Raw genomic sequence first — 25,931 nt, forward strand, 5'->3', positions numbered from 1 at the left:
AAGGTAACGATTCTGATCTGCAGCCCCTCACCATCACAGCATAAACATTAAACATTTACGGCATTTACCAGAAGCCCTTATCAGCAGTTCCAGGGACAGTCCCCCCCTGGAGACACTCAGGGTTAAGTGTCTTGCTCAGGGACATGATGGTAGTAAGTGGGGTTTGAATCTGGGTCTTCTGGTTCATAGGCGAGTGTGTTACTAATAATCAGGAATCAGTAAAATGATGCATTATGGGACAAATCATTGTACTCACCAAATCAATGAAAGGAGAATTGCTTATAATCAATACATGCATTACATTGAGGCTCGAATGATCTGAAGTGACGTCAGAGACACGGTGGCAGCAGCAGCAGCATTTGTAAGTGCACCGTCTCAAAAGAATTGTTTTGTGGGTGGAAGTGTGCATGCAGCACGTGTGTGACGCACAATGAAAAAATATAAGAATTTTGGAGACTGGAAATCATTTATTCAGTGCAGCAACACAAAAACTACTCATGTCTTTACTCTCTCTCTCTCTCTCTCTCTCTCTCACAGCTCTTCCTCTTCCAGCACCCTGCTATTTGAAAATGGCTCCCATGGCAACCAGAGCCCAGTCGAGGCAGAAGAGCGGTGGGCCCTGCCTCCGAGACAAAGCCACCAGAGACACTACTCTGTAATATTCTGAAGTTCACAGGCGAACCACCACATCCTTTCTTACGTCGGCATGGACTCCCGAGATTCGCCCGAAAGCGGACTTGGCAGGGATCTGGCAGGGATCTGGCAGGGATCTGGCAGGACGCGGAGAGGACGGTTTATCCCTCTGGTGAGAGTTGTCTTGGCCTCAAATAAACGCTGCTGTTCAACCTGACGTACGCCGACCTCCACCAGTGGCCGGGAGTGTGGAGGAGAAACATCACAAGGTTATTAAAGCTGCTGATGGGGGAGGGGTTTAATTAAGACATTTCTTGAACGAGCAGCTGGTCACATTACATCCTGACCAAAGACATTGTATCACGGTGGGATAATAAAAAATAATAATTATCAGACTGGTGGTTTCTTGAGTCACAATCGGAACCAAATAAAATTATTATTATATAATATATAATGTAATATCAGGGCCGAATCTTGTTTATCTACGTTCCACCTCAATATGCTCTACTTGTTAGCCTTTCATGACTGGTAGGCTGACCCAAAAACTGACAATTCATCAAAATAAAAGACACAGACTAGATTCTAAATAATCCTCGAGTCCAGTCTGTGGCAGGAATACCGAGTGGCGGCAGCTGCAGGCGTCTGGACAGACGAAGGAGAAAATTCACTTTTTAGTGAAGCTTTCTGTATCCGTGCATTAATCATCTGTATTTACATCAGTTGACATATTAGAGCAGAAAACATTTATTTTACACACAGTGAGAAAAATGAAACTACAAACCAGCACTGACGACGGTCCGGGATTTCGTTTGGGAATGGAGGCACATGGAGGGTCATCTGACAGCAGGACCAGGGCACAGGGGGTGACCGGCACATCTTGCGACTATTCATGTTCAAGTCTATTAAAGTGAAAAATGAAAAAATTACTGAAAAATGTTTGAATTGCAGAAATCTCATCTGGCATCTGGACTGTTGGCCACATCATTTTGGACTTATAAGTAAAAGGAAATTATTTCCTTGAGGGAAACATATCATTTTTGTTAGCGCTGCACAGTGCAGCACAGTATCCACAATTAAATAAAAACGATTTCTTGGGCGCATGTGAAGGTGTCATTTTAAAAGATGCTGGAAGTTGCATGGTGGCCCAACCTTGTCCCATGCGTGGTAGCCACGGTGCAGCATTACTGTACGTCGATCTTAAGGTGCCTGTCTGGTTGGTGTAACCATGGTAACCTGCTTTTGTTTGGGCCTGACACCTCTGTCTCTCTCGGTGTGTGTATTTTAGGTAAATCTTTCAGTACTGTGTGTGTGTGTGTGTGTGTGTGTGTGTATTTTACGCAAACCTTTCAGCACTGTGTATGTGTTTGTGTGAGTGTGTGTGTGTGTGTGTGTTGTGAGAGCGAGGTATTTGCTTTTTTATTTCGTAGGTTCTGAGCTGTAATTGGACCTGTACAGTGAAGAAGTCCTGTGTAGACATGCTGTGCTGCGCTGAATAATATTCGTTAGTTATAATAAACAGCGCGTCTATCAGGGTATCCATGCGAGGGAGCGACACCGACGCCGCCTGACATCGCTCTGCACAAATGACTATTGATCAGTCAAATTAGAGTGTGAATGGGCGAATCGCACCCTTGTGACAGCATCATGCACAATGAGAAGCTGTTCTATTGCTTTTGCTAATATGTTGCTAGGCAACCATGAAGTGCATTGTTTGAACTGATGGTTATTCTAAAAACACTTGCATTAAAGTAATATTAGTGTTTCTGCTGATAACCTTTGACCCTGATGACAGCGCTGTGTCTGCGGATTCAGCTCCATCGCGAACGTCAGCCGTCCTTTGTGATATTTTTTTGTTCTTTTATTCAATCTGTGGGTCTTTGTGCTCAATAAGTACAGGGTGGTCCTGGGTCAAAGGTCACCGTGGGCCGCAATCAAAACAGAAACAGCGGAACCCGCGGCGAGCGGGAGAGAACGTGAGCTGAGTGTGTGGGAGTGTGCGAGCCACGTGAGCTGGGAAGTGCGTGTCGGTGGAGGAGCTTCTCTCTCTCTGTAACGTCTCTGCGGGGGAGTTGGCGCTTCATTAACTGCAGAATGGTTTTTATTCTGATGGAGCGGAACAGGTTCGGGGGTTACAAGCTTTCCCGCGAAGCCGTTCATGTGTCCACGCTCACAGAAACCCGCCGGCCTCGTAACCCCACTCGGTGGGGGTGAGAAGACAGGTCGTCACCTTCTGGAAAGTTGTGCTGCCGGACAGCGGTTGGGCCAGTTTACATAAGTGCCTTGGTTTCATGTCAATGACTGCTTTACACACACACACTCACACACACACACACACACACACACACCACACACACACACACACACACACACAGCTCTGGAAGGATGAACATTAATGGCCCTGCTCTGCAAGCCAGTGTATTTGTATCTGACTTTCCCCACTGGAACAATCTGAATTCTGAGTTTCCGATTTCGGTTCATTAGCATATAAAGCCGCGAACCAGCTGATTAAGAAAAATGGAGGAGGGGTTTCCTCAGCTGGGGTGGGCGTGGACTTACACAGCCATCTTTGTTTCTGAAGGTCCATTCTACAGAATCAGACCATTTTTACGGCCATGGTCATAAATTCCTTAATGCTGAGGTTGCTGAGTGTGTGTGTGTGTGTGTGTGTGTGTGAGTGAAAGACAGTGAAAACCACCAGTGTGGCAACAAAAGGAATTCCACTGGGAGCAAAGGCAGTTAATTTCTAATGAGAACAGAGAAGTAAACATCCATCATCCGACCATTCACACACACACACACTCACATACACACACATCAACACACACACATATACACACAAACACACACACCAACACACACACATATATACACACACACACACACACACACACACACTTTTTTACTTTCCTGCCATCAGGAAATATATATATATATACACACTCACGCACATCACGATTTAGAAACAGTTTCTACCCAGTAGCCATCAGGCTATACAACACATAGTATGCACTGCACTTAAATTACGCACAATCACTTTCATATGCAACTTATATATATTCACCCTTCTGTGACTTATTATTTATTGCTGCTGCACTTTGCCTTCTGTGTATCATGTTCTATGTTCTGTCTACGTGGGAGAGGTTTTCAAGTAAGAATTTCATTGTGCCCTGTACGCTGTACTTTGTACATATGACAATAAACTTCAACCTCAACTTCAACCTCAACACACGCACACCAACACACCCATACACACACACACACACGCACACCAACACGCACACACACACCAACACACACATACACACATGCATACACATACACAGACCAACACACACACCTCAACTGTCAAAAGCTGACATATTTGTAGAGTTTTTAAATAATTTTGAATTGTATTGCATAAAATATGCATTTGATAAAACATAACTTAATATTTGGTACAGGAACAATTACAGAGGTCTCACATTTGGAATCTCACCTCTTCTGCCACCTTGCACAATATATTAAATATTAAAATGGCATCAACCTTTTGTTTTAGAAGATTGAGCTACTATTGGAGACCAGGTCAATGTTGGACGTTCAGCTAAATTAAGACTTGCTGCTATATTGCTTCTCATCTGATGTGTATGATAGGTGCATACTTCCCCAACCCTCTTTATGACAAGTGTAATAGAACTGGACACTGAACTGGGTGAGCAGTCACACACACGCACACACACACACACACACACACACCACACACACACACACACACACACACACACACACACAAACACAAGGTATGACCATGATGATAGATGGGTACAAAAAGCAGTGAAGGGGAGAAAGAAATGAAAAATGAGATGAATATTTCATTTCGGGTTTCCATCACTGGACACAGAGCAGGAAATGCCCATCAGGGATGAAAAAAAAGATTTATTAAACCCCCTCCCACACACACACCCACACACATCTTTCTCTCTTCCCCACATCCTCCAGAATTGATCGCCATTCTCCTCTCTTCATACGCATCCGTCATGAAACACAGAAGGTCCAGTTCCAGCCGGAACCATCCAGACTAGAACAGCAGGAAGTGGTCTCCCTCAGGTCCAACCTGCCTGGGATCCTGTACCACAGTGGCCATATCCCGCCAGATCACATTATACAGATCTATTACCATGTCGCCCACATGAGAGAACATCGTGCCAGAAGTCCAGCCAACTGGTGGAGCAACTGAAAAGCCAGCAGTGAAACTGAAAAGACGAGCAAGATGTGAGATGTCATAATTCCAACATCTTTTTCTGTTCGGTATTAGAAAAGTTTTGTTTCAAATTTTTGGCACAAATCTGATTCCATACAAGACGGCCTTATCCAGAGCACCTGACAGTCAGTAGTTACAGGGACAGTCCCCCCTGGAGATACTCAGGGTTAAGTGTCCTGCTCAGGGACACAATGGACTCTGTCCTATTCTGGTTTATAGACTGACGTCTTACCCACTAGGTTTCGTCCATCGTGTGAAAACCCACTGACTTTAAAGGAAATGCATGTATTGGCAGCAGGCTTCCACTATTCTTACACACACACACACACACATGTTCTTCTACCTGCCAGTGATGTTTATTGAGTGTTTTGAGGGTTTGAGTGTGTAAGTGCTTCTGTATGCGTCTTTGTGTGGCCTTGGCCTATTTTCTAGCCTAATAAACAGAGATAACTGCAGGGCTTTGAATATTACAGAGAGAGAGAGAGAGAGAGAGAGAGAGAGGGAGAGAGAGAGCGAGAGGATGCCTCGTAAACCTCCTTATCAGGCCAACCAGAAAACAAGAGCTCATGTCACTCCTGTGTGTGTCTGTAGGCACCAAGCATGAGAACCGGGTACCAGAACCAGGGCGCAGTGAGGAAGGAACGTGGTTCTGAGCTATTTCTGCTGACAACTGACGGCGTGACACCGAAATGGAGTAAAACACACTGCAATATCACGGCTGGTGTTGTCTGTGCATCTCCCACGCTTTCCAGCAGATCTTTTTAAAACTGCACGCAGACCGGCGAGTGTACAAGGTCAGCAGAATAAGAATAATGAACATTTTTTACTGATGATTTGACCTGATTGAATTCATATCCTGCATTCCCATTGGTAGATGCTGTCCACTTCCTGCATGTATGCTTTTATGTCATTAAGAAATACTTTTTAGGGTGGATCTTTTTTTAAGGACCTTCTTAGGGTGCTCTAATGGTGCTGATATAACTAATTTATTGTACTGGATGGTTTTACGCACGCACGAACCCAGTATTCTGGCTCCGGCTCCAGCAGCGATGCATCATACAGGAGGATTCGCCTCTCGCTCGTGTTCAAAAGACAATCCTCCTCTCATCCTGCCTTTAGGAACGGGCCAATTTGGGTCTGACGAGCGTCTTGCATAATGCACACATAACAATGAGTCGATGCTGCTTTTCTCTCGGCGTGACTGTGTTTCTGTGTGAGAGGGCCGGGAATTTTTATTTTTACTCCCCACTGCTCACATTCATTCTGTTTCCTGCTTTCCTGCACCTTCCGCCATCCACCCTCTCCCTCCAATCTTCCCACCCGTTGGCGGCTCTCACCGGTCAGACGTCAGCAGAGATGAGAGAGGCAGGATATCCATACATGGCCATAAACATGAATAGAATTTATTTGCAACTCCTTCCCCCAGTCAGAGGGACTTAAAACATGCAGCACACCATAATTGCAACAAATGATTGGTCTTTCAGGGACCCAAGGGACAAGAATGTTGATTCTATGTTCACTTGCCATCCATAACTCCAAAAATTCTAATCCAAAATTCCAAAAATTCTAATCCAAAGTAAAATCCCTGGACATTTGGCAGGATTTTTAGAGCCACCAATCCACCTAGTGAGGATGAGGAGATAATAAAGTGAAAGTGAAGTGATGGTGACACAGTGACACAGGTCTCACTGGCTGGGAAGATGTTCAGCAGTTCGCCAGTCAGAATTCTGTCTCAGTAAATCAAGCATTTGAAATGGTGGACGTGGACCAACTAGCATCTTTGGAACTATGAATGCATGTCCAGTCATTTGCATGCATGCATGCAAGCATTTGTAATATTCAGCTTTTTCATAATATAAATGTGGGGATGTGTTCCTTTGGTCAGGCTCTTCTAGGCTCTGCTCTAATGAGCACAGATACGAACGTCCGGTCTATAGTACCTTTCCATACGAGTCGCTGCGTGTAAATTTGGTTCAGTGATTGGTAAAAAAAACTAAAAAACGTTGTTTTATTAAATGTCAATTTACCATTAAATGCACCATTTCCATACAGCCTGTGAGCTCTGTGAATTACAGTGTAAAAAAGTGTACAGTAAAACCACACATTTCATTTTGATCTTTAGATTGACACACACAGCAGAAATTAATGTGAAGTGGTTAGCAGCAGTCACAGCTCACGCTGCTAAAAGCTCGACAAAAAGCAATTAGTGGCAAATGAGCCGAAACTGTCGAGAAGGCTGTTAAAAAAAACCCAGCAGCGCGATTTCAGTGGGACTAGATCAACGGTGTCGGGTATTCAGCAGCGCTAAAAACTATTATCAAAATCATGGCAGCATGTAAAAACCATCTCTTACATTCAAACCTTTAACAGAGAATTAGTTTAAGGAGCTACACATTTTTTTTCATAGAGATTATAGGTCACATGACAGGTTGTTAATTCAAAATTATTTATTGTCATTTTTTAATCACAAAAACCTGGAATTTGAACAGATGTTCCAAGTCAAGCAGCAAAAAATGAACAAGTCATTTAATAAATAAGTATACATGAAAAGTGAAAGTGAAGTAATTGTGAGACACTGCAGCATAGCACACTGTGGAATGTGTCCTCTGTATTTAACCATCACCCTCGGTGAGCAGTGGGCACCATGACAGGCGCCCGGGGAGCAGCATGTGGGGACGGTACTTTCATCAAGGGGACCTCAGGCGCACCTTGGCGGCTCGGGACTCGAACCGGCAACCTTCTGATTATGGGGGCCTCTTCCTTAACTGCTAGGCCACCACTGCCCTACGTAGAGCATGCTTACATACTCTATATTAATACTACATTTACATTTAAGGCATTTGGCAGGCGCCCTTATCCAGAGCGAAAACGTGCTTTCAAGTTACCATCGATGAAGTGAACTATGAATACCCCAACTATGAATACAATCTTTTAATTCACTCTGTTGTAGATTCTGTACACAATTCAGACAATAAGAAGGTTACAAGTTCATCTAAATATTCTCTAAAGAGGAAGGTCTTGAGCTGTCGTTTGAAAGTACTCAGTGACTGAGATGTTCTGACCTCGAGGGGAAGTTCATTCCACCACCGAGGGGCCAAGACGGAGAAGAGTCTAGATGAACGTCTTCCTTTTACCATTTACATTTACATTTACAGCATTTACCAGACGCCCTTATCAATAGTTACAGGGACAGTCTCCCTGGAGCAACTCAGGGTTAAGTGTCTTGCTCAGGGACACAATGGTAGTAAGTGGGATGGTAGTAGCCTAGTGGGTAACACACTTGCCTATGAACCAGAAGACTACAGAGTCACAGGTTCAAACCCCACTTAAAACCATTGTGTCCCTGAGCAAGACACTTAACCCTAAGTTGCTCCAGGGGGACTGTCCCTGTAACTACTGATTGTAAGTCGCTCTGGATAAGAGCGTCTGATAAATGCCGTAAATGTAAATGTAAGTGGGATTCGAACCTGGGTCTTCTGGTTCATAGGCGAGTGTGTTACCCACTAGGCTACTACCACCCTACTAATAAAGATGGAGGGACCAGGCGAGCAGTACTGGAGGCTCGGAGTATACGAGGTGCAGTGCGAGGTGTAATAAGGGCTGTGAGGTAGGATGGTGCTACTCCATGTTTGGCTTTGTAGACCAGCATCAGTATTTTGAACCTGATGAGTGCAGCTACTGGGAGCCAGTGGAGGGAACGTAGCAGAGGGGTGGTGTGGGACAATTTGGGAAGGTTGAAGATCAGTCGTGCTGCTGCATTTTGTATGCAGCAGCATACAAAAGTCGCTCTGGATAAGGGCGTCTGATAAATGCTGCAAATGTAATGTATGAATTGTAGAGGTCAGATGGTAGAGGTAGACCAGCTAGAAGGTAGTTTCAGTAGTCCAGTCATGAGGTTACTAAGGACTGAACCAGTCTGATATTGTAGAGAAGGAATCTACAGGAATGGGAAAGATTGCTTATGTGAGTCGAGAAGGAGAGTTGGTTGTCTATTGTTACTCCAAGGTTGCAGGCTGTTGTAGAAGGAGAGAGCTGTGTGTTGTCCAGGTAAATAGCAAGATCCTGATGTGGTGAAGAATCTTCTGGAATGAATATTAGTTCAGTTTTGGTGGGATTGAGTTTGAGGTGATGGGCTGCCATCCAAGATGAGCAGTCGGTTACACATGCAGAGATTTTGGAAGCAGCATGTAGATCAGAGGGACGAAAAGAGAAGATGAGTTGTGTGTCATCGGCATAGAAGTGGTAGGATAATCCATTTGAGGAAATGACCTCACCAAGTGATCTTGTGTAGAGGGAGAAAAGGAGTGGACCTAGCACTGAGCCTTGAGGGACACCAGTGGAGAGTCTACGTGAGGTAGAGGAGGATCCTTTCCAAGTCACTTGGTAAGATCGCTCATCAAGGTAGGAAGCAAACCACTGCCATGCTGAGCTTTGAATTCCAAGCCTCTTCAGGATTGACAAGAGAGTCTTGTGGTTAACGGTGTGAAATGCCAATCTGGCCGCATGTAGCTACTCGGTAACCGCCAAAAGGGCAGTCTCGGTGGAATGAGCTGTTCTGAAGCCAGACTGGTTAGGATCCAGGAGGTTGTTCTGTGATAGATGAAGTGATAGCTGATTGTAGAAACACCGCTCAAGGATTTTAGAAAGAAATGAGAGCAGAGAAACTGGTCTGTAGTTGTTGATGTCTGTAGGATCAGCAGTGGGTTTCTTTAGGATTGGAAGAACCCTGGCTGTTTTAAAGGCAGATGGTACATGGCCAGATGATATTGAGCTGTTTATGATATAAGCAATGAAAGGGACGAGGTCAGGGGAGATGGTTTGAAGCATTGCAGAAGGGATTGGATCTAGTGGACAGGTGGTTGGGTTGCCTGTAGATATTATATGAATGATTTAATCAGATGTGATCTTAGAAAATTGATTTAGAGTAGTTGTAGAATCTTCAGAGGGTAAAGTAGGATTTGTGGTGGAGAATGTCTCACAGATTTGTTCAATCTTCCCTGTGAAGAAGTTGACAAAATCATCAGCTGTTAGGGACGATGGGGCAGGGGGAGTCGGAGGGTTGAGTAGAGAAAAGAAGATGTTGTGGAGTTTTTGAGGGTTGTGGGCAGAGGCAGTTTTGCTTTGTAAAAAGCAGTTTTAGCAGCAGTGAGGTTAGTATAAAAAATGCGCAGAAGGTTCTGGTAATACAGTAGGTCTGAGTAAAGCTGTGATTTCTTGTATTTTCTCTCTGCTGCTCGAAGTACTCTTCGATTGCTGCGCTATGTATCGGAGAGCCAGGGTGCAGGGGGAGAAGTCCTTTTGGGTTTTGTTGATAGAGGTGAGAGGTGATCCATGGAAAGGGAAAGTGAGTTGAGGAAAGAGTTAGTAGCTGTCTCTAGTGGTAAGGAGAAGAATGAATCAGAGGTTGGGAGATGTGAAAGAATTCAGGAAGATACAGATGAAGGTGAGACAGTGTGAAGGTTGTGTCGAATGAAGGATGGATGGGGGACAGTTGTGGATCCTGTAGGTAGAGTGAGTGTGAAGGTCAGGAAGTGGTGGTCAGAGATGTGAAGGTGAGTGGAAGAAAGGTCAGAAGAAGGAGAAGGACGACTGAAGACCAGGTCCAGGACAGATGTTGCTGTTGGTCAAGGAAAAAGAGTGGAGAAGGGGAAGAAGGCAAGATGATTGGAGTTTGACTGGTGGAAGGCTGAAGTCACCATGGATAGTTAGGGGTGTGCCTAAGGATAAAAGTATCTGAGTATCCAATTCATCAATAAAGGTCCCAAGTGGTGATGGTTAAATATATGACAATGACAAGGATGTTCACTGGAGAAGAAACTGAGACTGAGAAAGAAGAGATTTTAAGATGTTGGAGAGGCATTGGTGTGAAGGACCAATTTCTTGATATTAAAAGGCAGTACTCCCTCCTCTCCCAGTTTTTCTAGGAGTGTGGGAGAACATGTAGGCAGGAGAGAGGGCAGCAGGTGTAGCCGTGTTCTGAGGGGACATCCAGGTCTCTGTTAGCACCAGGAAGTCTAGGTAGTGGAGAGTAGTGAGGCCAGACATGAAGCCAGCTTTTTTAACAGCAGATTGACAGTTCCAGAGCCCACCTACCACTCTTGTTTGAGAAGTAGATGACAGGCTGGGGTAGATGAGGTTGTTTGTAACAGAGCCTCTGCAGCATGAGTATGTTCTCTTGGCCCTGGAATATGTTTCAGACACATTGTTACTGTGAAGTAAAAGGCTAAATGGAAAAGGAGGATTAAGGAAAGATGCCAGGTTTGGATTGACAGCTGTTGCTTTACCGTGTGAGTGACCTTCACTATAAATCCCTAAGTCCTGCCCCCTAATTTACACCTCAGGGAACCTGAAACTATCAGTGATTGACCAGCTGAGTAAGATAATGATGGCAACACTTTGTGCTGCTTAAACACAATCTATCTTTCAATAAAAAAATTAATTAATTAAAGTGAAGTGATTGTCACATGTGATACACAGCAGCACAGCACACGGTGCACACAGTGAAATTTGTCCTCTGCATTTAACCCATCACCCTGAGTGAGCAGTGGGCAGCCATGACCGGCGCCCGGGGAGCAGTGTGTGGGGACGGTGCTTTGCTCAGTGGCACCTCAGTGGTACCTTGGCGGATCGGGATTCGAACCGGCAACCTTCTGATTACGGGGCCGCTTCCTTAACCGCTAGGCCACCACTGCCCCATACACACCACACAACTGATAGTTCTACACAGTACTACATCTAAGCTTACAAACAGACAGTAAACTAAATACTAAAGTAAACTTTAGTAAACTAAAAACTAAAAATACTAAAATACTAAAATTGATAGCATTAATAAATATATATATGATTTATATGGTTATTTTTAAGAATAATCCAGTGTGTGTATGCAGGTATAATATTAATAACTGTGGATTATTGAATGTACTACATGTATATTAATGAAGGTGAGTGTCTGGAGTGTTTTTACGCCCACATACAGCAATTAAGAAAATGCCAGCGTCTCATTAGAACAGTTCTGGTGAGATTACAATAAACCTGTAAAAGAATTTATTACTCATCATATGCAGCATTTAATAAGGAGTCAACATCCAAAAAGCCTTCATGGGTGCATCTGGTGCCTCCTCTGCAACTTACTTTACTTTACTTTTCTTTATTTAGCAGACGCTTTTATCCAAAGCGACTTACAAGAGGAAGACACCAGCGATTCTCGTTCCATTTCTATAGAATATTGAGTTTACAAACTAAGAGCCCTGATAAGGCTCAAACTTGTCAGTGAAGAGCATGCTCAGAGATTGTTAGGTGCTAGACGAAGAAAAATTATAATGTATTTATATATTTTTGTATTGTTTGTGCAATGTGTACGCATGTGCATGTGTAAGTGTTAGATTTGTCTGTAATATTTTTTGAACAAGAGGGTTTTCACCTGCTTCTTAAAAGTGGTGATAGTCTCGGCTAGTCGTGTGGAGGAGGGCAGGTTGTTCCACCAGCCAGGGACAACAACGGAGAACAGACATGATTGGAATCGGAGACCCCGTGAAGAAGGAATTTTTAGTCTCCTTTCGTTTGCAGATCTGAGAGAGCGTGCAGGGGTGTAGCTAGGTAGTAGTGTGTTGATGTAGGAGAGCGCAGTTTCATTTACAGCCCTGTAGGCAGCATCAAGGATTTGAACTCAATGCGAGCAGCTACCGGGAGCCAGTGGAGGGAGGTAAGAAGAGGTGTAACATGGGTGTATTTTGGCTGGTTGAAGTTGAGACGGGCTGCCATATTTTGGATCATCTGGAGTGGTTTTATGGTGACTGCAGAGGCTCCAGCCAGGAGAGAGTTACAGTAGTCGAGTTTGGAGATGACCATTGCCTGGACGAGGAGCTGCGTAGCCTGTTGTGAGAGAAAAGGCCGAATCTTGCGAATTTTGTAGAGAGTGAACCTGCAGGATCTGGAGATCGCAGCAACATGATGGTTCAAACTCAGTTTGTCATCTATCCAAACTCCAAGGCTTTTTGCAGATGCCGTGGGTGTTAACAGTAGCGAGCCAATTTGAATTGAAAGGTTTTGTTGAGGGGAATTGTTGCCCGGAAAGATCAGAATCTCGGTTTTGGATTGGTTGAGTTGGAGGTGTCACTCAGACATCCATGCCGATATGTCTGAGAGGCAGGCAGAAATTTTTGTTGCTATAGTAGCATCTTCTGGTGGGAATGACAGATAGAGCTGGGTGTCATCAGCATAAGAGTGATAGGAGAAGCCATGTGATTGGATGATGTGACCAAGTGAGCGAGTGTATATTGAGAACTTACAATGTACCAAGAAAAATTACCAGGCAGATCCACAAAGTTGTAAAACGTTTTCATGCCGTCCTGTTCCTTCAGATAGCAGGACTGGTTAAACCTGCCTTTTCCCGGTTCTGACTCCTGGTTCCACGCTGCGTGTCTTTTTTAATAACCTGATGTCCCTGCCTGGTGCAGCGTGTCTTGCCAGTTCACTCAGACGCCTGTATATACGTCGTAGTGATAAACTGTGGTAGATGTACGACTGCCGGTTGTCACGTTCACCAGTTCTCCCATCAGAAACAGTGAACTGAAGTGAACAGAACACGGTGCTTGGTGGGTCAGAATTCGAACCGGCAATTATGGGGCCACCACTGCACCACTGCAGTATGTATTATTATACAAAACATTTTTAAGATAATTGAGATATAAAAAACTGATGGTGGCCTACAAAGCCAAACATGGGGTTCCACCATCCGACCTCCGAGCCCTTATTATACGTTTACATTTACAGCATTTATCAAACGCCCTTATCCAGAGCGACTTACAATCATTAGTTACAGGGACAGTCCCCCTGGAGCAACTTAGGGTTAAGTGTCTTGCTCAGGGACACAATGGTAGTCTGTCAAGGCAAGAGGTTAGTGTGGAGCAGAGGATGTCTGTGGCACAGTTAGGGTCCTGAATAGAGAGGATGACTAGGGGGGAAAGCTCAGAGGAAAAACAGAAGACAGTAGAGTAGGGGAGAGGGTGCGGCGAAATTGTGTTAAGTGTGAGGTGGGTGTGGTGCGTGCCAGGGGGGAAAGTCTGAAGTGAATAAAAGAGTGATCGGATAGATGTAGAGAAATGAACGATGTTTCTAGATCTAGTTGTTTTCCAGCTCTGTGGGTTGCTAGCGTGCTGAGAAGTGTGAAGTTGGAAGAAGAGATTAAATTTTGGAAGTCTGCTGTTTGTGGCTCAAGGAGATCGAGGTTGAAGTCTCCTAGTAGCACCAGGGGCAGTTCCTCATCTATAATGGTGGAGAGAGTGGTGTCTAGTTCCTCTACAAAGTTCCCCAGCGGACCTGGAGGACGATATACAGCAAATATGGACATTTTTACTGGGTGTGTAATAATTACTGCATGGAATTCAAAACTGGTTGTTTGAGTAGCAGAAACAGGAGTGAATTTCCAGTCCTTGGAAATGAGCAAGCCTGTGCCCCCTCCCCTACCAGTGGGGCGGGGGGTATGAGAGAAGTAGAAGTCTGTAGAATGGGCTGCAGGTGTAGTCGTGGGGGGCAGATCCAGGTCTCAGTCAGTGTGAGCACTTGGAGGTTTCGTTCTGTTGCAAAAGCGGGAATGAAGTCAGCTTTGTTGATCGCCGACTGACAGTTCCACAGCCCGAACGAGTACTCAGGGTGGCAAGACGAGGCCTGGGAGAGTGTGTGCAGGTTGTGCCTAGTGGTTAAAGAAGCGGCCCCGTAATCAGAAGGTTGCCGGTTTGAATCCCGATCCGCCAAGGTACCACTGAGGTGCCACTGAGCAAAGCACCGTCCCCACACACTGCTCCCCGGGTGCTTGTCATGGCTGCCCACTGCTCACTCAGGGTGATGGGTTAAATGCAGAGGACAAATTTAACTGTGTGCATCGTGTGCTGTGCTGCTGTGTATCACATGTGACAATCACTTCACTTTTTATTTTATTTATTTTTTTATTTTAGACCAGTGACGTCACACCATCTTGGTCATTTTAGTTTTACATAAACATTATTTTATTGAAGTATTGCACAGTTTTTACTTCCATTATACACTGAAATATTTGGTGCAATAGTTTTGTCTGAACGCTTTTTTTAGTTTTATTGTGGAAGTTGGTTTTAACAAGTGAGACTAGTTTTCTACGTTTTCAACCTGTTTATATTGTAGTAGCCAGTAGTAAAGCACAAGTAGTACATACACGTCACACTCGCTCATAGTTCTGACCACTAGTTATGGGGATAAAGGAACTTGTGTTATTAGAATCGTCCCTCAGCATCTTCCCAGCCTACTTCCTGACCCCGCCCTCATACGTCATACCCCCACGGCCACGCCCATTCCCACAGTTCCGGATTAAACGCGGTTACTTTCCTGGAGAGAAAGGTTGGGGTTCTAGTGAAGCAGGTTCCTTCTCTTATGACGGCCTGTAAATAGCCCTGGCGTCTCTGGTGCGGTGAGCGGGTCTCACTCCCGTCCACCAGGTGCCGCTAGTCAGCAGCGCCGGCGCGGCGGCTGTTTTCGGGGAAGAAGAAGTCTTGCCGACGCGGAACATGGTCGCACCGAGCGGCCGCTTGTGACCGGATCATGGCGCCCTGGAGATCGTGTCTGCGGCTCTGGGCGGCGGTTCAGCTCGCCTGCCTGGCTGCGCTGCCGGCGGCCACGAAGGAGAAGCTGAAGGAGATCACCGACAGCAACTGGGAGGAGATCCTGAGCGGGGAGTGGATGATCGAGTTGTGAGTTCCACATGCTAACGGCTAAGGGCGAATTATTATTATCATTGTTAATAATAATGATTCGGGCTGTCGCGGCACGGCTAACAGTGAATTATTATCATTAATCCCAATTTAATATTATTATTATTATTATTATTATTGTTAACGATGCGGGCTGACCGACACGGCTAACGGTGAATTATTATTATCATTGTTAATAATAATGATTCGGGCTGTCGCGACACGACTAACGGCGAATTATTATTATTATTATTATTATTCCGAATCTTCAGGTGTCACTGAGGTGTCCCCACACACTGCCCTCCAAGGGTGATGGTTAAATACAGAGGACACGTTTCACTGTGTCACCGTGTGCTGTGCTGCAGTGTTTTACTGACAATCACATCGTTAATAATAATAAATTGTATTGGTCGTGTCGTGACAGGACGCATCGTTAACAATAATAATAAATTGTATTGGTCGTGTCGTGACAGGGCGCATCGTTAACAATAATAATAAATTGTATTGGTCGTGTCATGACAGGGCGCATCGTTAATAATAATAATATTAAATTGTATTAGTTGTGTCGTGTCTGGCCGCATCGTTAATAATAATAATAAATTGTATTAGTTGTGTCGTGTCAGGCCGCATCGTTAATAATAATAATAAATTGTATTAGTCGTGTCGTGTCAGGCCGCATCGTTAATAATAATAATAATAAATTGTATTGGTCGTGTCATGACAGGGCGCATCATTAATAATAATAATAATATTAAATTGTATTAGTCGTGTCGTGACAGGGTGCATCGTTAATAATAATATTAAATTGTATTAGTCATGTCAGGCCGCATCGTTAATAATAATAATAATAATATTAAATTGTATTAGTCATGTCGTGACAGGGTGCATCGTTAATTATAATAATAATAAATTGTATTAGTCGTGTCGTGTCAGGCCGCATCGTTAATAATAATAATATTAAATTGTATTAGTTGTGTCGTGTCAGGCCGCATCGTTAATAATAATAATATTAAATTGTATTAGTTGTGTCGTGTCAGGCTGCATCGTTAATAATAATAATATTAAATTGTATTAGTTGTGTCGTGTCAGGCTGCATCATTAATAATAATAATAATAAATTGTATTTGTCGTGTCAGGCCGCATCGTTAATAATAATAATAAATTGTATTAGTCGTGTCAGGCCGCATCGTTAATAATAATAATAATAAATTGTATTAGTCGTGTCGTGTCAGGGTGCATTGTTAATAATAATATTAAATTGCATTAGTCGTGTCAGGCCGCATCGTTAATAATAATAATGATAATAATAAATTGTATTAGTCGTGTCGTGTCAGGCCGCATCGTAAATAATAATAAATTGTATTGGTCGTGTCGTGTCAGGCCGCATCGTAAATAATAATAATAATAAATTGTATTGGTCGTGTCGTGTCAGGCCGCATCGTTAATAATAATAATAAATTGTATTAGTCGTGTCATGACAGGGTGCATCGTTAATAATAATATTAAATTGTATTAGTCGTGTCAGGCCGCATCGTTAATAATAATAATAATAATAATAATAAATTGTATTGGTCGTGTCGTGTCAGGCCGCATCGTTAATAATAATAATAAATTGTATTAGTCGTGTCGTGTCAGGCCGCATCGTAAATAACAATAATAATAAATTGTATTGGTCGTGTCGTGTCAGGCCGCATCGTTAATAATAATAATAAATTGTATTAGTCGTGTCGTGACAGGGTGCATCGTTAATAATAATATTAAATTGTATTAGTCGTGTCAGGCCGCATCGTTAATAATAATAATAATAATAAATTGTATTGGTCGTGTCGTGTCAGGCCGCATCGTTAATAATAAATTGTATTAGTCGTGTCGTGTCAGGCCGCATCGTTAATAATAATAATAAATTGTATTGGTCGTGTCGTGTCAGGCTGCATCGTTAATAATAATAATAATAAATTGTATTAGTCGTGTCGTGTCAGGCCGCATCGTTAATAATAATAATAATAAATTGTATTAGTCGTGTCAGGCCGCATCGTTAATAATAATAATAATAAATTGTATTGGTCGTGTCGTGTCAGGCCGCATCGTTAATAATAATAAATTGTATTAGTCGTGTCAGGCCGCATCGTTAATAATAATAATAATAAATTGTATTGGTCGTGTCGTGTCAGGCCGCATCGTTAATAATAATAAATTGTATTAGTCGTGTCGTGTCAGGCCGCATCGTTAATAACAATAATAATAAATTGTATTGGTCGTGTCGTGTCAGGCCGCATCGTTAATAATAATAATAAATTGTATTAGTCGTGTCGTGTCAGGCCGCATCGTAAATAACAATAATAATAAATTGTATTGGTCGTGTCGTGTCAGGCCGCATCGTTAATAATAATAATAAATTGTATTAGTCGTGTCGTGACAGGGTGCATCGTTAATAATAATATTAAATTGTATTAGTCGTGTCAGGCCGCATCGTTAATAATAATAATAATAATAATAAATTGTATTGGTCGTGTCGTGTCAGGCCGCATCGTTAATAATAATAATAAATTGTATTAGTCGTGTCGTGTCAGGCCGCATCGTAAATAACAATAATAATAAATTGTATTGGTCGTGTCGTGTCAGGCCGCATCGTTAATAATAATAATAAATTGTATTAGTCGTGTCGTGACAGGGTGCATCGTTAATAATAATATTAAATTGTATTAGTCGTGTCAGGCCGCATCGTTAATAATAATAATAATAATAAATTGTATTGGTCGTGTCGTGTCAGGCCGCATCGTTAATAATAAATTGTATTAGTCGTGTCGTGTCAGGCCGCATCGTTAATAATAATAATAAATTGTATTGGTCGTGTCGTGTCAGGCTGCATCGTTAATAATAATAATAAATTGTATTAGTCGTGTCGTGTCAGGCCGCATCGTTAATAATAATAATAATAAATTGTATTAGTCGTGTCAGGCCGCATCGTTAATAATAATAATAATAAATTGTATTGGTCGTGTCGTGTCAGGCCGCATCGTTAATAATAATAAATTGTATTAGTCGTGTCGTGTCAGGCCGCATCGTTAATAATAATAATAATAAATTGTATTGGTCGTGTCGTGTCAGGCCGCATCGTTAATAATAATAATAAATTGTATTCGTCGTGTCGTGTCAGGCCGCATCGTTAATAATAAATTGTATTGGTCGTGTCGTGTCAGGCCGCATCGTTAATAATAATAATAAATTGTATTAGTCGTGTCGTGTCAGGCCGCATCGTTAATAATAATAATAATAATAAATTGTATTGGTCGTGTCGTGTCAGGCCGCATCGTTAATAATAATAATAATAAATTGTATTGGTCGTGTCGTGTCAGGCCGCATTGTTAATAATAATAATAAATTGTATTGGTCGTGTCGTGTCAGGCCGCATCGTTAATAATAAATTGTATTAGTCGTGTCGTGTCAGGCCGCATCGTTAATAATAATAATAAATTGTATTGGTCGTGTCGTGTCAGGCCGCATCGTTAATAATAATAATAAATTGTATTAGTCGTGTCGTGTCAGGCCGCATCGTTAATAATAATAATAAATTGTATTGGTCGTGTCGTGTCAGGCCGCATCGTTAATAATAATAATAAATTGTATTAGTCGTGTCGTGTCAGGCCGCATCGTTAATAATAATAATAATAAATTGTATTGGTCGTGTCGTGTCAGGCCGCATTGTTAATAATAATAATAAATTGTATTGGTCGTGTCGTGTCAGGCCGCATCGTTAATAATAATAATAATAAATTGTATTGGTCGTGTCAGGCCGCATCGTTAATAATAATAATAAATTGTATTGGTCGTGTCGTGTCAGGCCGCATCGTTAATAATAATAATAAATTGTATTAGTCGTGTCGTGTCAGGCCGCATCGTTAATAATAATAATAATAAATTGTATTGGTCGTGTCGTGTCAGGCCGCATCGTTAATAATAATAATAAATTGTATTGGTCGTGTCGTGTCAGGCCGCATCGTTAATAATAAATTGTATTGGTCGTGTCGTGTCAGGCCGCATCGTTAATAATAATAATAAATTGTATTAGTCGTGTCGTGTCAGGCCGCATCGTTAATAATAATAATAATAAATTGTATTAGTCGTGTCGTGTCAGGCCGCATCGTTAATTATTCGCCGTTTTTTCCAGCTTCGCTCCCTGGTGCCCGGCGTGCCGGCAGCTGCAGCCTGTGTGGAGCGAGTTTGCCGAGTGGGGGGACGACATGGGTGTGAACATCGCCAAGGTGGACGTCACCGAGCAGCCAGGTATCGCTCCTTTGGTCCAACTTATTTATTCATATTCAGAATGCAAGTCGTCCTGCTTCCTGTTCTCTTTCTCTCCTGTAGGGTTAAGCGGCAGGTTTATTATAACGGCCCTACCGACCATCTACCAGTGAGTAGATCCTGAGATGTGGAACTGAAAGTCCATGTATGACTGTCTCTGTCTAAGAGACTTCCTGTGTGTTCCAGCTGTAAAGACGGAGTGTTCCGGAGGTACCAGGGTCCACGCAATAAGGACGACTTCTTGAGTTTCATTGATGAGAAGAAGTGGCAGAACATCGAGCCGGTGTCCTCCTGGTTCGGCCCGTCCTCCTTCATGTAAGTGAGCGTGTGTGAGTACGGTTTGAACACCGCAAGCCATTTAAATGTTTGAAAGAAATTAATATTAATAAATGAAAATGATGACTGGTCAGATGTATTGGTGTGAAATGGAAGTTGAGAGTATGAATCTGTGCTGATTTTTTTGGCAGGATGAACACCATGTCTGCCCTCTTCAAGCTCTCCATGTTTATTCGGGTAGGTGGTTCCACAGTGGTGACCCCGGTGTAGAAGATCAACATTAATCCCTGTTCTGTGTTTCGGGGCCCTCTGCAGCATTGCCACAACTACATGACGGAGCAGTTGGGGATCCCTGTTTGGGGCTCGTACGTGATTTTCGCTCTGGCCACACTGTCCTCTGGACTGGCCCTGGGTCTGGTGAGCCCCCCAAAAAAACCCTGACACCAAGTGTGTTATTTAACTTGTGCAAGCCGCTCATGGGATCTTTTTTTAGGTCCTAGTGTTTGTCGCAGACTTCGTCTTCCCCTCCCGACGCTTCCAGAGCAGCTACCACCAGAGTAAGAGGCTTCTCATCATCTTCTAGTGTGTTAGTTTGAATAAAAGATCATGTATTCAGGTGAAATCTGTGGCCTAGTTGATGCTTGATCCGGATTGGCTGGCCGTCTTGTTGTGCTTATTCCGAATGAATCTAGTCTGCAGGATTTAGTGACGACTGTGCTGCATCTGTTTCAGGGAGACCTTCACCTGACCAGGCGCGTTCGATCCAGCAGCTGGACGATGAGCAGGAGGCGGACGGCGAGGAGGACGATGATGAAGACGAGGATGAGTGTGGTGTGAGGGATGGCTTGTGGGGTAGAGAAGGACGGCCTGAGGGCTTTGCTGATGAAGCTCTGAGGAAGAGGGTCCTGGCCGCCCGGCAAGAGGAAGAGGAGGACACCTAGAGGCGGGTCGGACATGCCTCGTCACCACGGCAACGCCAGTCGGCAGCATGGGACTGAAGAGGCGGAGCTTAGCCCTGAAACAACAAGCTGGTATCACCCCTGGCAACCAGCTGATGATACCATGGCAACGCTGGACTTTTTCAGTATTCCCTGTCTACGTCAGCCACGGCCGGAATGTGCCGGAATCTCTGACTTCAGTGTGACCCACAGATTTCCCTGCAGGGTCCATGTGGAATGATGTCGAGCGTTTGTTAATATTTTATCTTTACATAATATTCATGTGTCTGCCCCACATATGTTAACTAATACCGGCTTTGTTTTTTAAATGCATCGTGTGTGTGTGTGTGTGTGAGAGTGTGAGAGAGCTGCACTGGTTTTATACGTCTGGAGTGGAATCTGTTACATGAACGATGTTCGGATTGGTTGTTGACCTGACCTTTCTCCTCCATAATAATAATGAATAATATAATATTATAGGAGTTTGCTGCCTGTTGAAGGGCCGTTTGTGTCCAGCTGACGTGACCTCTGAACCCCATCTGACCTCATCTGCCATCGTCCAGCTTGGCTTTTTATCCAGATGTTTACTTCTGTCCGGCTGGAAAATCAAATCTCATCAAAACGTCTTGAAGTCGTTTTTCAAATTTGAATGAATTATAATTTTGGTCAAGATTGGGCCAGATTTGGTTCTCTTTTCAGTAATAAGTGTTCTGGACGTGTGTATTGCGGTGAAATAAAGCAGAAGAGCGGATGCTTGGATCAGTTTGTGTATTTGGTGAATTTTTGACCGGCGGGATGGAACAGGGTCTTGTGTCACCATTTGCGTTCTTTGGCATGTGGATGTCGTTTATTTTGAGCAGGTGCCCTGCCCCGCCCCGGGCTTGGTCATTTTTTTTTGTAGTTGCCTTTCAATTCTATAATCTGCAACTTGTATTATTTTATTTTAAATAATTTCATTATGTTCTGTTTTCTTTCTTTCTGTTTCTAAACTGCTTTTGAGGGGAAGTCACGTGGTTGCTTGGCTTCACCTTTCTGCACCAGGTCACACACGTTCTCCACCCTCCTGACCAGCAGGGGGCGCCGTGTCTTCATCTAAAAGGACTGGTGAAGAACGACCCCAATAAAGAAATGAAAACCTGTTCTGTGTGACCCGGCCACTTCATCGGCTCTTATCGTTTCAGAGAATATTAATAAAAATTATTATTATTATTTCCTCGAATTAACCTCTATCCGTTCTCCATGACACTGGAGAGGACACCAACTTTAAACATAATAATTTACCATGAGATATATTGCTAATTATGCTCTATTTGACCCACATGCAGCCTTGGAGTGAATATCAATAACAGATCTGTGTGTTATATGAATAATGTATGAACATAATACACAACAAAACCACGGCGTAGCAACATCTGGTTTGTGGGCTAAAATTGCCTCTGCTGCTTTTTACGCAGCGTGCCGTGTTTATTACCAACGTCCACTCATTCATGCAGCTGAGATCGTGTGCTATTCAGTATGGGCACCACACACTTATTTTAGTCTCTCTCTCTCTCTCTCTCTGTGTGTGTGTGTGTGTGTGTGTGTGTGTGTGTGTGTGATTAGAGGGGCCTACTCACATTTTCAGGTTGGCCCATTTACACTCAGAACGCTGCCTGGTCACGGGTCCGTGAAGATGCGTAAGTGTGTACATGTTTTGGAGTGTGTGTGTTGTTGTGTGTGTCTGTTGTTGGTGTGTGTTGTTAGTGTTGGAGTGTGGTGTGTGTGTGATTAGAGGGGTCTACTCACATTTTTAAGTTGCTCCATTTACACTCAGAACACTGCCTGGTCACGGGTCCGTGGTGTGTGGTGTGTTTGTGGTGTGTCTTGTTTGTGGTGTGTGTGTGTGTTGTGTGTGTGTGTGTGATTAGAGGGGTCTCCAATCCAATCGACTCTGTTCTCCTTTGTTGTCCCTGTCCTGGGCTGGTTCATTTTGAACTGTCCCTGGCTGGTGGAACAACTTGCTCTGCTCCATTCGACACAAACTGCACTAAATTAACAAAAAAATATATATTATTTTTCGTCAAGCACTTAACAATTCCCAGCATGTTCTTTTTTTCCTCTTGTAAGTCACTTTGGAGAAAAGCGCCTGCCAAGTAAAGTAAAGTAAAAAGTTAAGTAAAGTAAAGACTACTCACATTTTTAGGTTGATCCGTTAACACTCAGAACGCTGCCTGGTCACGGGTCCATGAAGGTAGGTGTGTGTGTGTGTGTGTGTGTGTTTACTGGGGTGGGGGGGGGGCTTCTCCTCCTGCATTTTAACCTTTAACCCTCCCAGTTAAAGTCATGCATGAAACCCGAGAACGATTTCTTCTTCTCCATCTGTAGGAGATCGTTCTAGCACATCTCTACACCATTATTACCAGGAGCGGTAATAATGGTGTTATATAATAAATTGGCAGAGAGTTTGTGTGTGTGTGTGTGTGTGTGTTGCACCACCCTGTGACCCGAGTTGAACGGGTGTCAGAACCTCGGAGGAAAAGAGAAGATAAACATGATGCTGTACAGCAGGAACTATAACCAGGTCACAAAACAAGACTCACACAGACACACACACAGAGTTAAATACGTCTTTCATACGGAGCCGTGCTGTAACCAGGCATTACGTCCCAGCCAAAGCCCCAAAATACACGCGGCTAATCGCCACTGCAATTAGGGCAGACAGAGCTGTGGCGGTGCGGTGATGGTCCTGTAATTATCTACCCTGCTCCACGCTCTGCTGAGTAGATGCAAGGACAGAGGCAGGAAGTGTCTCGATCCCTGCACTTCCTGCCTCAGTCCATGCGCTTCCTGTCTCGGTCCCTGCACTTCCTGTCTCGATCCCTGCACTTCCTGTCTCAGTCCCTGCACTTCCTGTCTCGATCCCTGCATTTCCTGTCTCAGTCCCTGCACTTCCTGTCTCAGTCCCTGCACTTCCTGTCTCAGTCCCTGCACTTCCTGTCTCTGTCCCTGCACTTCCTGCCTCAGTCCATGCGCTTCCTGTCTCGGTCCCTGCACTTCCTGTCTCGATCCCTGCACTTCCTGTCTCAGTCCCTGCACTTCCTGTCTCGATCCCTGCATTTCCTGTCTCAGTCCCCAAGCTTCCTGTCTCAGTCCCTGCACTTCCTGTCTCAGACCCCGCACTTCCTGTCTCAGTCCCCGTGCTTCCTGTTACAGTCCCAGGCTCCCAGGGAGCAGTGGGGACTGTACCTTCATCAAGGGGACCTCAGTGGCCCCTTGGATTCGAACCGGAAAACTTCTGATTATGAGTCTGTTATCCGTTAGGCCACCGCCGCCCCGATTGTGCACGTACTTTATTTAGCAGACGCTTTTATCCAAAGTGTGCTTGAATATACGGTTCACATTTGTTGTGCCTGTCATCCTGCATGATCTCGCCTGCTGCCAGTTTATAGCAGCTGAACGTCCGGGCCAGTTCCTCGCAGCACTGCGCTCCGTCAGCAGATATTAGGCCACGGACAGTCAAGCCATAACAATCACACACAATGCGGCAGGTCTTATATTTACATTTACATTTACATTTACGACATTTGGCAGACGCCCTTATCCAGAGCGACTTACAACTTGCAGTCAAGTTACCATCGATGAATGGCAACGTCTCTGCGTTGAATGGAGGCTCCGCCCAGAGGCCGTCAGTTGCTGAAGGGAGAGAAATGTGTGTAATTACAACATGCTCTGATATAACAAACACTACACTTACACACACCACGTTGTAACATATCAGTAGCTTGTGTGTGTGTGTGTGTGTGTGTGGTTATGAGAACCTGTCTGTAAGGGCCATGTGTTCACCAGCATTTCCTTTTGATCCATATCCTCAGATTCTCTCGAAACTGTGACCCTGACCTCTCCCATGACCTTTGCCTGACCTGTTGGTGACCTTTCTGAAACTCCAGCTCAGGTCCCAGTATTTTCTGGAGATGCTACATAGACTCCAGTGTTTTTGGTCCATTTTTCTTTCCCGTTCTTTCAAATGTACTTTTCTGAAGGGAACTTTTACAAATGAACTGATGCTGAAAACTCAAGGAAATTTCAGGGAATTTCTTCAAATCTGCTTTTAAGATTTTACATTTGATGTAGACGCTGAGTGGCTTACATCAGAGCTTTGTGTCCATATCTGATCTTCATACCTGATCTTTAACTGCTGTTGAATCGCTGAGTTACATACCATCACAAAACTGATTAAGGCAAAAAAATAATTAACCATTTATTCGTTTTTTTGTAATGGAGAACCTGTATTTAATGGGAAGGGACTCGGCCGTAACAGGAAGTCGGTTCCACCATTGATGAAAAGACTCTGGATGCAGGTCTTGCTGATGAGAGGAGGTTTGAGACGAGAACTTGATGCTGTGAGAGGATGAGGAGGGACCTGCTGTGTGAGAGGAAGGAGTGGGTCCGAGTTTGTGTTTTGACTCCCTGCTCCTGATTTATGCAGCAACATATAAGATAAGATCAACGTTCAACATACAAATAAAAAAAGTGGAAAAAAGTGTGGCTGAGAGTAAAAATAAAAATATAAATATATAAATATAAATAAAAAATACCCCACTAGGCCACTGCACCCCCAAAAGTTTGCCTACCTTAAGTATTGCCAACAATTCTTTCTGTTCTCAGTGTTAACGCAACACTTCTTTGCCTAAACAGGGACTTGAACCCTGGACCCTCAGATTAAATGTCTGACGCTCTACCGAATTATTCACCCTCGCAGGCTTCATTTCAATCCAATAAGAGCATGGTGTGTGTGTGTGTGTGTGTGTGAGAGAGAGAGAGAGAGAGAGAGAGAGAGAGAGAGATGAG

At 43.7% G+C, this 25,931-nt stretch overlaps 1 protein-coding gene and 1 long non-coding RNA gene across 2 annotated transcripts; one reads left to right on the forward strand and one right to left on the reverse strand.

Annotated features, from left to right (window-relative positions):
• Positions 1-1,420: 1,420 nt before the first annotated feature.
• On the reverse strand, positions 1,421-23,404 carry LOC114791042 (uncharacterized). The gene is made up of 3 exons (XR_003749896.1): positions 23,279-23,404; positions 22,890-23,130; positions 1,421-1,532 (listed from the first exon to the last, which is right to left on the reverse strand). It is a non-coding gene; the product is annotated as an uncharacterized LOC114791042 (long non-coding RNA).
• On the forward strand, positions 15,351-21,866 carry LOC114791036 (thioredoxin-related transmembrane protein 1-like). The gene is made up of 8 exons (XM_028981543.1): positions 15,351-15,588; positions 19,757-19,872; positions 19,954-19,999; positions 20,077-20,205; positions 20,358-20,403; positions 20,482-20,583; positions 20,660-20,723; positions 20,899-21,866. The coding sequence occupies exons 1-8, from the start codon at positions 15,440-15,442 to the stop codon at positions 21,105-21,107; spliced, it is 861 nt and encodes a 286-aa protein (XP_028837376.1). The 5' UTR covers positions 15,351-15,439; the 3' UTR covers positions 21,108-21,866.
• Positions 23,405-25,931: the final 2,527 nt, after the last annotated feature.

The sequence above is a fragment of the Denticeps clupeoides genome, chromosome 1, assembly GCF_900700375.1.
Source record: "Denticeps clupeoides chromosome 1, fDenClu1.1, whole genome shotgun sequence".
NCBI classification, from domain to species: domain Eukaryota; kingdom Metazoa; phylum Chordata; class Actinopteri; order Clupeiformes; family Denticipitidae; genus Denticeps; species Denticeps clupeoides.

Excerpts from the sequence above, each read along its gene's own strand:
- LOC114791036 (XM_028981543.1), top strand. The coding sequence starts at position 15,440 with ATGGCGCCCTGGAGATCGTGTCTGCGGCTCTGGGCGGCGGTTCAGCTC. Across the intron at positions 19,873-19,953 it reads GGACGTCACCGAGCAGCCAG|GGTTAAGCGGCAGGTTTATT; the intron begins GTATCGCTCCTT and ends TCTCTCCTGTAG. Across the intron at positions 20,206-20,357 it reads TTCGGCCCGTCCTCCTTCAT|GATGAACACCATGTCTGCCC; the intron begins GTAAGTGAGCGT and ends TTTTTTTGGCAG.